The following is an 11,688-nucleotide window of genomic DNA, read 5'->3' on the forward strand; positions in this document are numbered from 1 at the left end:
CGAGGCGGTGACAAGGCTGCAAAGTTTTAAAAGTGGCTAAGTGTGTCAGGCAGAGGAGCTGAGAAAGTGAAAGCAAAGTCTGAGCGACTTGCTGGGAGCAGGAATGTTTTCGGTGTTCCTGCCGATGGCTGCTCTGCTCGCTGCCTCTGGAATGTCAGGAATCCTTTGGAGTTACGGCCCAGAGGGAGGTGGCCATCGGCTCACTGGCTCTTCTGTGGGTCAGACGGAGTTCTGCACCAGCTCCCGTGATGCCTTAATATAAGCCTGATCATAAATATGCACTGCGACCTCTGACCCCTGTTTAAGCAGAAATCTGTTTGCTGATGGAATGTGTGTGTGTGTGTGTGTGTCAGAGTTTCATCTTGTCCGTCTGTCAGAGCCTCAAACATGTAACAACGGTTCACGCACAAACTGGCCTGATTTTAGCAACGTCTTGACTCAAGCGGATTAAGCTGCGGATTATAGTTTTTTCTGTCTGTCTGATTTATAACCCCAGATGCAACCATGCGTTCTGTACAGCTGTAGGCTGTAGAGCCTTTTACTGCTCAGTGAACGTGCCAATTAGAGCTTTGTGTGTGTGTGTGTGTGTGTGTGTGTGTGTGTGTGTGTGTGTGTGTGTGTGTGTGTGTGTGTGTGTGTGTGCCATGGACACTGCACATGCAGAAATAAAGGATCCTTTATGGAATCTGGAAGTGATCTTGGTACCGACAGGTGTACAGGATCTTTTGATCCAGCAGAGGAATGTAAGTTCCCACTTAGCAGCTTTATTGAGGAAGTGTGGAGACCCCTGACCCCTGACCCTTGACCCCTGAGCCCTGATGAGGCCTGATTTGAATTAATCTGAGTTTGATTGGATCGTTAATGAGGGTGTCAGATTAAGACAGGTCACAGTTCAATCCTGGTTTCTACCAGCCGACATTAGAAAAAGCGTTTGCATTTATTTATTTATTTATTTATTTATATAGAATCCTTTTATTACGGACCCAGCTGAGCGTTTATACTGGGGAATTAGGAGGTTGTGTTGTTGCCTCTTGATTGAGGAATCTGGTTTCTTCGTCAGCTCACAGGAAAAAATGTCAGATTTTTACACCAATTTCTGCTGCTCCCATCAACCTGCTCTCATAATCTCCCCAAAAAATAAAGAATATAGGACAAACAATCACTTTGGGTTTCTCTGCCTTCAGACTTTAAAGAGCAAAATCAGGAATATTGAGTATTTTCGGACAGTTTAGGACGTTTCATCCATGACAACATTCCCGGAATTCTTGTCTGTTGATGGCTGATCTTCCCAGCAGGGAGTTGAAGCGGTGCGCTGAGGTTGTGGCGGCGTTGACAGCTCCTCTGTTAGCAGCAGGGCTGCGTTGCCGCGGCGTCCGGCAGATTGGCTGATTTGAATTGTTAAAAGACACATATGGAGCTCCAGACGTGCATCCATATGCAGCAGCTGACACCTTCATCAAGGCTGACCCAAAGTCAAGAACATCTTCCAAAGTCGAGTCAGGCTCCGCACTTCCTGTCCCCCTTGACCGTCCACATTGTCCAACGGAAAAAAACAGGCTGCCATGGGACATTTTCAAGGCAGCTGGAGGGAAAAGTTCCAGATTCTCTGCTCTGAAACAGAAGCTGAGGTTGGATTTGCACAGAACCAGGATCTAAATCAACTGGCCACATCTCTGGGTCAAGGTCAAAGGTCAGGTGGTCCAAATCTGTCGTTTTCAGACAAATTTATCATGAACATCACTGGAGGTAATGTTGTTTTTGCAGCGCTTGCATAAGCTCTGGAATGTGCGTAAAAGAAAGGCAGCATGAGTCTTGCATGCGTGTCGCTGGCGCTGACAGCCCTTTAGGGCCCGAGACAAAAGTTGAGCGGCCCACCCCTCCTTCTGTCTCAGTTCTGGGTGCCGAGGCGTCGACAGTGCAGGATTAGTCTGATGGAACCGCTTTGACAAGCGGGGGACCATAACCCTTTGAATAAAACACAATTGAGAAGACGAAGAAACAATCCTGTGTGTGAGCTCGCGGCGCCGCTCAGCCGTGGTTCCACCTCACAGCCTGATAAACACTGACCCAGATCCATCTGCAATCAATCAGGGCGTGATTAGCATGTGTTCATCCTGCTGCTCCGTCTTCTTTAAAGGAGACCTTTGTTTACGTGCACAGATGCACTAGCCTAGCCTAGCTTAGCCTAGCTAGACTCACACCAGCTAAAACCGTGGCTGAATAAGTCATTGCAGAATGCCGACCGTGACATTTGTAGCTAATGTGGAAAGAGCTCTTGCTGGTTGTTTCCAGCTGTCAGAACCATGATCGTAACATCAGGACAGAGAAGCACCTCAGGACGGAACATTCGGAGTCTGATTCTGACCCCCAGACCTGGACTGCCTCAGCAGCAACGGCTGTTTTGGGGCTTCACGGGTGTAAGGAATTAGATTTTTCTGGATTGACAGAACACATATCCAACTTGGTGGCGTGGGGTTATTCAGATAGAGGATCAAAGTTCTGGGATCAGCGATCAGAGGTCAGTGGTTCTCTGTTATATAGTAGCAGGACTGTCATCATTTAGATTTCTGTTCCGTCATCCAGAGAAATGCAGCTTCTTCAGTCCTCATCCTGGATTTGATGATGTGCTCGTCTTCGTCCGCTGATGAAGAGCCTGCTGGAGTTGACAGTTAGCTGCAGCAAAAGGGAAGAGGAGAAAAAGGTCCATTCTCTGCCTGCGTTCTGCCTGTCAGCACGATCTATACAGTTCCCCCGGAGTTAGCACGCACGCCATAATGTGATTTGTCAAAGTTGTTCAACATGAAAGGAGCCTGAGCGCTAACAGAGAGTGAAGAATCAGGCGGCGAGGGGCAGCGCCGCAGCGGCGTGATGGGAAAGAGGCACAAACGCCAGAACACAGCGTCTCTCTCTGCGTCAACACGCAAACGCTGTCTGACTCCTTCTCAGGTGTTCTTTGCAGAAGCCCCGCCCACCTCTGGCTTTACTGACCCTTTTGGGGGAAAGGTGACCTCTGAAATCACGCCGTTCCTGTGAATCAGGGCGGCGGTGTGTTGGTGTGAGAGCGAGCGGAGTGGAGGCCTCCGGAGCTCCTGATCGCCCCGGGGGCCCCTGCCAGGTCCGGGAGCCGAAAGACGAGCGCTGAATAGCGAGAGGGGGGCAGAAGAATAGGATCACAGTAGGACGTCTGTGGAGGACGGGGTGATCTGAAACCTCCTCCGTTGTCTTTTCTTCGTGTCTCGCTCAGTCTCCGGGTCTCTTGTCTCTCCAGCTATTCATGGTGGTTGGGGGAGTCACACGGCTCCTCGTTTCACCCCCCTTCTCCCTCTTCTTTATGCCCTCTCATCTGCCCCCCATACTTACCTTTCAGTCTTTCCCATATCTCCTGGTCCATCAGCGCTCCAGGTTCTCGCTGGAGGCTGATAACCTCTGATTGGGTTTCCCTGAGGAACGCCGGGGGTCCCAGAGTGTTCCCGCCTGTTTGCCTGTTTTCTGTCCATCTGTTTGCACTTGAACTGTTTCACATCTGCGACAGGAACAGCGCAGCTCTTTGTGTGGGCAGCTTGTCTTTTGTCCCACTGTGCTCTTTCTTTGCTCGCCGCCTCCAGTCATGGCACAGGTGCACAGTTGTTCTGTTGACTGGAGGAACGTTTAGGTGCACAGAACCTAAAAAAAGGTTGTTCTGGCTGTTGTTTAGAACCTTGTGTTGACGTCAAAGTGACGAGAGGACCTGGATTTGTCCTACAGGCCTTGAACAAAGCTGCAGTTCCAGAACAGGAAGAAGCACCTTTGCTCCAGCTTATTAAAAATCCCTTTATCTGGATGAGGGCCAGAGGTTGGTGGCTGGATGAGACGTGCACGTTGGGCTGTGTCAGGGTCGCTCCGACTGGCCTGGATGTCGACCTTCGCTTTTGCCAACATTCATTGAAAGTGACGGAGCCGCGTGGAAAAAGATAAAAAGCTGAGAAAGATCAGGACGAAGCTGATCTGCGTGTTCAGAAAAAACCTCGTTTCCATCCAGTTTAGCGCTGCTAATTGCTAATTCAGATGAAATTAGCCCGTGTCGTGTCGAAATTAGTCGTGTCGTCTGCTTTCAGTCTTTGACACGACCCCACAGTGGAACATCGCTGATCTCTGACCTGAAATAAAGTTGTCATGTGACGTCGGTGGCTGTTGTCATGTGACGTCGGTGGCTGTTGTCATGTGACGTCGGTGGCTGTTCCTGCTGACCAGTCCATCTGTCCAGTGTTGCACGTCCAAGTGTGGACAGGATAAACACCCCCCCTCCCCTCCCTTCCCCCTCCAGGGTCTCCAGTGTCCTCTCCACTTTCCACAGCAGTGATAAGATGTCGACACGATTAAGAGCGAAAGCTAATCCGCCTCCGTTTCCTCGCTCTCCTCGGCTGCGCGGAGCGCTGGGCCGGGTCTGGACGGCCAGCCGATGGCAGGAAAAGAGGGAGGGAGGGAGGTAGAGAAAGAGGAGTAGACCAGCTGGACAAGGTAAATAAGTAATAGGCTGCACTTTCGTTTTTTAATCTGTAAATGAGACGGCTGTGACACAATATCCCCCATTAATATAACAGCGTGGCTGATAACGATCTGCTGTCGATTAAGGTGCACCTAATCACTCCGGGGGGACGCGGCCTCGTCTCCCAGGTGGCCGAGCTCATGTCCACTGGTGCCCTGACATCAAAGCTCGACAAGGTCTTATCTGCACGCAGCGTGGACACGAGTATAAACAGACAGTGTTTACAGATGATGTCATCAGAGTAACAGACTGGACCAGTAACAGACTAGATGAAGCACAGGTGATGCAGGCATAGCAACTCAAAGCTACACAGCTAACAGCAACTAAAGATGCTATCTAAGCTCAAAGGTGTCTGAGGGACGCACTGGTCCTGTGGTGGAGGAGACGACCTGCAGGACAGAAGAAGAGAGGAAAACAGGACATTAAAGAGCTAAAGTGTGTGACAAGTGTAACTCGGAGAGTGGAAGAGCTTCCTAGGAGGATTTAGACGGTTCCTTTAATCAGCTGCTCTACCACAGATCCGCCACGAGATGGCGCTGTTCCTGATGGGAATGGATTAGGCAAGCTAACTTTTCCCCTCAGGAAGCTTCTGTGTTCTCATGACGTTGACCTCCAGCCACACAGGTGTTTTATTGAGGATTAGCGACACACTGGCAACGACCGTTGTGTCAAACATGGCAACCAGCTTCAGAGGCGCCGCAGATGTTTGCTCACTGAAGCTCTGGGAATCAACATGAAGCAGCTTCAGCTGCCAGTCTGGAGAATCACAGAACATAGTCCATTTATCACACACACACACACACACTCCCAGCGTTTTCCAAGGCTAAGCGACCTGTATGCTCTCAGCTCTGAATGACATAAGCACCTGAGCAGCCTTGGGCTCTGCACCCAACCTGAACACTCTGATATGGCGGCTGATGGCGGCGCCGGCCGCCTCCACGCTCATCCATCAGACGCCGCCGCTAATGCGTAGGAACACTCTCGGCCCACATCAGCCAGGATAAAAGCCTCTATTAAGAAAATGAATAATACCAAGTGAGGGCAGGTGACCCCAAGCTCGCCACGTGCCGCCAAAGCCGCAGTATGATTGGCTGCCTTCAGCGAGCGTCTGTGCTACCGAGGGGGCGGGCCAGAGGTTGACGGATGCTCGAGGCCGAGGCGAGATGGGCTACAGAGTCAGCCGTTTCAGGCCTGTGATCTAATCTGTTACCCATCATGCATCCCGCTTCACTAATGAAAAGGCAAGGTCCCATCCGTCACAGGCCGCAATGGTAAATGGAATTTTACCACCAACACACACACACACACACACACACACACACTGAATGAAACTCTTGAGGCAAAAACGCCTGCAAACATGTGTGAACGGGCCTGGGTGATGGACGATGATTGCTAAGGACCCCAGAGGAACTTCAAATTTATATCAAGAGGAAAACATGAGTGAGGACGCGCTCGCTTTGTTTTCTGCCACCAAGCAGCTGAACTGGGGTCAGCCTCTTCTTCTGTGCACAGACTTTGACAGCAGATCCACAGTTTTCATCAGTGCTGTCCTTCAAGCGCCTCGCACGTCACATGGTCGAATGAGACGTTCAATCATTGTGTCAGCTGGCTAACAGGAGGAACCGAGCAGAATGTGTCTCCTCGGAATGTAAAGGTCTCTCTGTCCTGTTATTGTGGGAAGTCCTCAGAAGAATTAGCGTTGCTGGTACCACGGTAGCGTTTGTGCTTGTATCTTAGGGGATTATTGTTAATGAATGTCTCAGACATTCAAGGATGTCCAGCTCTTTTTTAGACCCGCCTTGAAATGTGAATTATGATTCCAATAATTTGGACTCGACCCGGAGATGAAAGAGTTAAACATCCCCTGGGTTCATCGCACAGCCCTTAACTCTCACAAATGTCCATGAAACAGCACGTTTGAAGTTCTGAGATGTTAAATTTCAGGGACATCGGTGTCTTCTGGGTTTAAGTCAATGTCACCTTGATCCGCGTCGGCGTCTCTCTTCGACGCCCTGAGGTGTCACAGCAGGGAGCCTCTGACTCTCTGACCTTCGTGACGATGTTGCTCAGACTGTTGTAACTTCATGATTTCGCTGTTAACCCCTCCTGTCTGAATTTGATGTCTGATTTGTGTTCTGTCTGCGTCCACAGGGGTTCTTCCGCAGAAGCATCCAGAAGAACATGGTCTACACGTGTCACCGCGACAAGAACTGCATCATCAACAAGGTGACGAGGAACCGCTGTCAGTACTGCCGCCTTCAGAAGTGCTTCGAAGTGGGAATGTCCAAAGAGTGTGAGTCTGAGAGGGCATCACAGCACCGACACTCGGGCAGACCCAGCCGCAGTTAAAGAGATAAAACAGATATTTTCCAGGACTTTAAATCATGACCAGAATATTCTAGAACCACAGCTGTGTTGGAGTGTAGATGCAGATGTTGAGCAGATCTGAGGACAGCCGGAGCTACGCAATCACATTTGATACTGTTCTAAAATATCCTGTGAGCAAAGGGTCAGAGGTCAAATGTGGGGATGTGCGGCACTACTTTTTCCTGCCTCTCGCAGCTTTCGCACATTCTGAATTTCCCAAACTGGCGACATTTCCGCCTCCAGTCAGACAACCACAGATGATGTGAATCAGAGGAGGGATTCCAGGGAACATCTGCTCCACAGCTGCTCCAGCTCATCAGTGTTATAAGTGTAGTATTGATCTGATCGGCTGAAGAGTCTCTGCCCTGCGGAACTCCAGACGCCGGGAACTCTGTCTACATTAAACCATCCCACCGCCGTCACCGATGGTCCTCACGGCCCTGACGCTCCATCCCCATCCATAGGAACCGTTTGCATTTCACAGGTTATTGGCATCCTTTGGTTGCATCAGCATTTATGGCTCAGGTCCACTTCACAGTCCATTAGGCCACAGGGGGAGGCCGCTCCTCCCTCTGATGCTGTTTCACACCTCAGCAGAGGAGTCATGGAAACGATGATATCCTAATGTGCTCGGGCTAAACCCCTACAGGGCCGCTGATGAGAAAAGAGGAAAAATAGTTCCTTCCATATATTTGTTGATGGAGGAGACAGTGCGGAGTCATCAGCCTCCCGCCTCTGAAAAACACTGCTGGGCCTTCAGAAATGTTGGCAATAACATTACAAAAATATGTTTTATTGAGGTAGTTTTGAGAGAAAAACTTACTTACAGTTGCATGTTTCATCTCATCTGCCGATCTCACAGACGCACCAATGATGATGGAAGCCTCGTAGCATCAGACGGCGCCGACAGTGAACCCACAGAAATGCCACAGAAACCCCCAAAATGTGGTAAAATCTGTGGAGGAATAATACACACGCTCAAAAAGTCTGGATGAATTGACAGTGAGTGGCCCTATCAAGGAGCCCTGAGGGACCTCTGTTTTAAACACCGGGCTGACCAATGAATCAGGTGGATACCTGGAAATAGACCTTTTATATTGTCTCTGCGTGGCCACACATGACAGCCGGGTTCATGTTCACTGGGGTCGTTGTTCCTGATAAACTCGGTTTCTTCTATAGCCCAACATCTGCCATCGGGAGCAACTCTGCTGTTGTGTGCTACTGAAACTCACGGCAAGCAAAACACACAGACACATTGTTTGTGTGTGCACGTGTGTGTGTGTGTGTGTGTGTGTGTGTGTGTGTGTGTGTGTGTGTGTTTGTGTGTGAGAGAGAGAGACAGAGACTGACACAGATCAGCAGGTTTTTGAGGACACTCAATATTTTAGCTAATTTCTGGTCACATGATCTACTGCAGATATGAGCTCCTTTATTATCTGTTTGTGTGTCTCATGGCTTTGAACCAGTGTTATGAGGACATTTCCTGGTCTGTGCCAGGCTAGCTTGTGCTTGAGTTAGCTGTGTGGTGAAAATGAGCCAGTTAAGCTGAATCATCTTATTTGCCCTCTGGTGGTGGGCTGCAGTAAGAGGAGGACACCCCCCCCACACACACACACACACACACACACTCACACATACACTCATGAGTTTAGGCAGGATTAGCTGTCATTGCCTGTTTCAACTGCAGTCTTTGATGAGATAATTGTCAAGAAACTGTGGTTTTTCTTTGTTTCCTCATTCAGTCTCAGCAGTCACCTCCCCCCAGCCACCACCACCCCTCCCCCCAATGTTCCCGTCAGGACTATTACCCTAAATTTGCCACTCTGGCGGCAGCAGAAAAGTATCATGGGTCCACCTGCTTGGTTTGAGGGAGCTGCCATGTTGAGCAGCAGCGTCGGCCTCCAGATAGATGGTGTTTGTTTACGGCTGCGTCTGTTTGCTCAAAGAGGTGCAGAAGGTGGCAGCACACAGATGGTTCACACTTTCTGTGAATTACCACAATCGCCGCGCCGCGCTGGAGGCAACCACGAGGAAAAGAGATTAAAAGGGACACAATAGCTGTGGAGAAGAGCGTGCTGGGACATCAGACAGGGTTTCTCAGCTCTGGACTCCACTGCAGGGAACAGCAACCCAAACCCTCACGCTCACCCCAACACTGACCTGGAGGAGCTGGACCATCCTGACTGGTCTCACATCATCTCCTGGGCGTTTTAAACGTCTCGTCATGGTCAGTAAGAGTATTGAACATGGATGAAACATGCATGATCCAAGAGGTAAAAAGGCCTGTGAAGTCTGATCACTGTGGCCGGAGGAGGGGGGTGGGGGGGGCCCTCTGCTCTGCCGCCAGTATTAAAAGCTCATATATTTTCATGGCCTCTTGTCCGATGCATCATTAGGATGTATCTACTCATGCTAGCAGTAATTTGCTCTGAGTGTGGTGGTAATTGATTGCCCTGGGGGGGTGGGGGGTGCACTCACCACATCGCTGTCTTCTTAAATCACGTGTAGCAGCTCGCCAGCCTCGGTGTGGCGGACCTCAACCCCCTCACCAGACAGTCAGTCACCACGGCGTGACAAACGATGTACACACAATCACGTGAACAGATTGTGGACCATCCCTGTCCCAGACCATTATTCTGCACCGCCCCCCGTCATGGGCTGAAGGGTTTTGACTGATTTCCCTGTCCTGTGTGTATAGAGGAGCACACACACACACACACACACACACACACACATATCACCACTGCCCTGACACTTTTTCCTTGGTTAAAGTGACAAATGTTTGAGTGACACAAATATTCAGTCTGAAGACACAGTGTGTGTGTGTGTGTGTGTGTGTGTGTGTGTGTGTGTGTGTGTGAGTGTGTGTGTGTGTGTGTGTGTGTGTGTGTGACCTCGTCTACACACATAATACTAGACACAAACCACTGTGAGAGCTCAGCCCTCCACCCAGCAGCTCCATATTGTGACTGACACTCATAGTATAATATAGACACAGGCCGGCGCGCTGCAAGGTTCCATAACAGTAGGCTGCTTTATGATCAAAGCCCATTGGCTTTGATCTTTGGATGGTCTGACTCTGAAACCCCACCATTAGATCTTCTTTGGCCAGCAGCAGCAGCATTTCCTAAAACCTTTATACAAATCCAATCATAACGTTTTGAGTTGATTTGCTGACACAGACAGACAGACAGACGGATGGACGGACGTCGGCTGTCACATGACCTCCTTGGTGGAATTATAATAAGTGTTAATAACAAATACTAATGCTGCTTCATGGTATTTATATCCTTTTATTGTTTAGCTACCTAATAATATGGGAACTGGCACTTAATAAATAAATCTATTCTGGCCTCGCCGTCTTCCCGGCTTTCTTCTGACGAGCAGCAGAGTCAGAGGCCGTCTATGGCTCCGCCCACTGCTCTCGCTAGTCTTATAAACTGCTACGACAGACGATGTTAGGAAGGTTCATTTTTATTGTTCCCACCAATAAGACAGGAAATACAGTCAGAACTGAACCCTCCAAACATCCACCTGTCTTTATATTTAACTGTAACCTTTGCTGGCTTACTGTCGTCACGGCGACCAGAAGCTGTCTGGTCCCATTTGATGTGGATGTTGCCTGCGTAACACTCAGGACATATAGGTCAGAGATGTAGGTCATTATCTATGGAGCGATTAACGTCAGCTTCAAACAGACGGCACATAGAAGAAGATGGAACAGGAATTTTTGCCAATTGTTTATATGTCAGTCGTGTGTGTCAACGGGAAACTAAATGTGACACCTGACATCACGTTTACCAACAGCGTTAACACCAGAGAGGTGTTAGAACAGCTGTAAACCCACAACCCATATCCCTGTCTGAGCAGCAGATGTTGGTATCACAGCTGCCACCACAGCTGCTGCTGCTGCTGCTGTAGCTGCTGCTGCTGTAGCTGCTGCTGCTGCTGCTGTAGCTGCTGCTGCTGTAGCTGCTGCTGCTGCTGTAGCTGCTGCTGCTGTAGCTGCGGCTGCTGTAGCTGCTGCTGCTGTAGCTGCTGCTGCTGCTGCTGCTGCTGTAGCTGCTGCTGCTGCTGCTGTAGCTGCTGCTGCTGTAGCTGCTGCTGCTGCTGCTGTAGCTGCTGCTGCTGTAGCTGCTGCTGCTCTGCTGCTGCTGTAGCTGCGGCTGCTGCTGCTGCTGCTGCTGTAGCTGCTGCTGCTGTAGCTGCTGCTGCTGTAGCTGCTGCTGCTGCTGCTGTAGCTGCTGCTGCTGCTGTAGCTGCTGCTGCTGTAGCTGCTGCTGCTGCTGCTGTAGCTGCTGCTGCTGGAGCTGCTGCTGTAGCTGCTGCTGCTGTAGCTGCTGCTGTAGCTACTGCTGCTGCTGCTGTAGCTACTGCTGCTGCTGCTGTAGCTACTGCTGCTGCTGCTGTAGCTACTGCTGCTGTAGCTGCTGCTGCTGCTGTTGCTGCTGCTGTGGCTGCTGCTGCTGCTGTTGCTGCTGCTGCTGCTGTTGTTGCTGCTGCTGCTGTAGCTGCCGCTGTTGCTGCTGCTGCTGCTGTAGCTGCTGCTGCTGCTGCTGTTGTTGCTGCTGTAGCTGCCGCTGCTGCTGTTGCTGCTGCTGCTGTAGCTGTAGCTGCTGCTGCTGCTGTAGCTGCTGCTGCTGTAGCTGCTGCTGCTGTAGCTGCTGCTGCTGTAGCTGCTGCTGCTGTAGCTGTTGCTGCTGCTGCTGCTGTAGCTGCTGCTGCTGCTGCTGTAGCTGCTGCTGCTGTAGCTGCTGTAGCAGCTGCTGTAGCTGCTGCTGTAGCTGCTGCTGCTG

The 11,688-nt window shown here is 50.4% G+C and overlaps 1 protein-coding gene and 1 long non-coding RNA gene across 4 annotated transcripts in view; one reads left to right on the plus strand and one right to left on the minus strand.

The window, feature by feature from the left end:
- LOC101076540 (retinoic acid receptor beta-like) overlaps window positions 1–11,688 on the plus strand; it is a 67,151-nt gene that overhangs the window by 42,413 nt on the left and 13,050 nt on the right. For both annotated transcript variants that reach the window (XM_029844583.1, XM_029844584.1), the window contains one exon: window positions 6,677–6,818. In XM_029844583.1, the coding sequence (XP_029700443.1) occupies window positions 6,677–6,818 (142 nt within the window). The remainder of the gene's footprint in view (window positions 1–6,676; window positions 6,819–11,688) is intronic.
- LOC115251655 (uncharacterized) lies at window positions 4,518–9,863 on the minus strand. Of its 2 annotated transcripts, none has more exons than XR_003890171.1 (4): window positions 9,818–9,863; window positions 9,371–9,578; window positions 7,720–7,847; window positions 4,518–4,914 (listed from the first exon to the last, which is right to left on the minus strand). It is a non-coding gene; the product is annotated as an uncharacterized lncRNA (long non-coding RNA). The 2 variants fall into 2 exon arrangements; XR_003890172.1 differs by having other exon boundaries at window positions 7,716–7,847.

This window comes from Takifugu rubripes, chromosome 12 (genome assembly GCF_901000725.2).
Source record: "Takifugu rubripes chromosome 12, fTakRub1.2, whole genome shotgun sequence".
Lineage (NCBI taxonomy): Eukaryota > Metazoa > Chordata > Actinopteri > Tetraodontiformes > Tetraodontidae > Takifugu > Takifugu rubripes.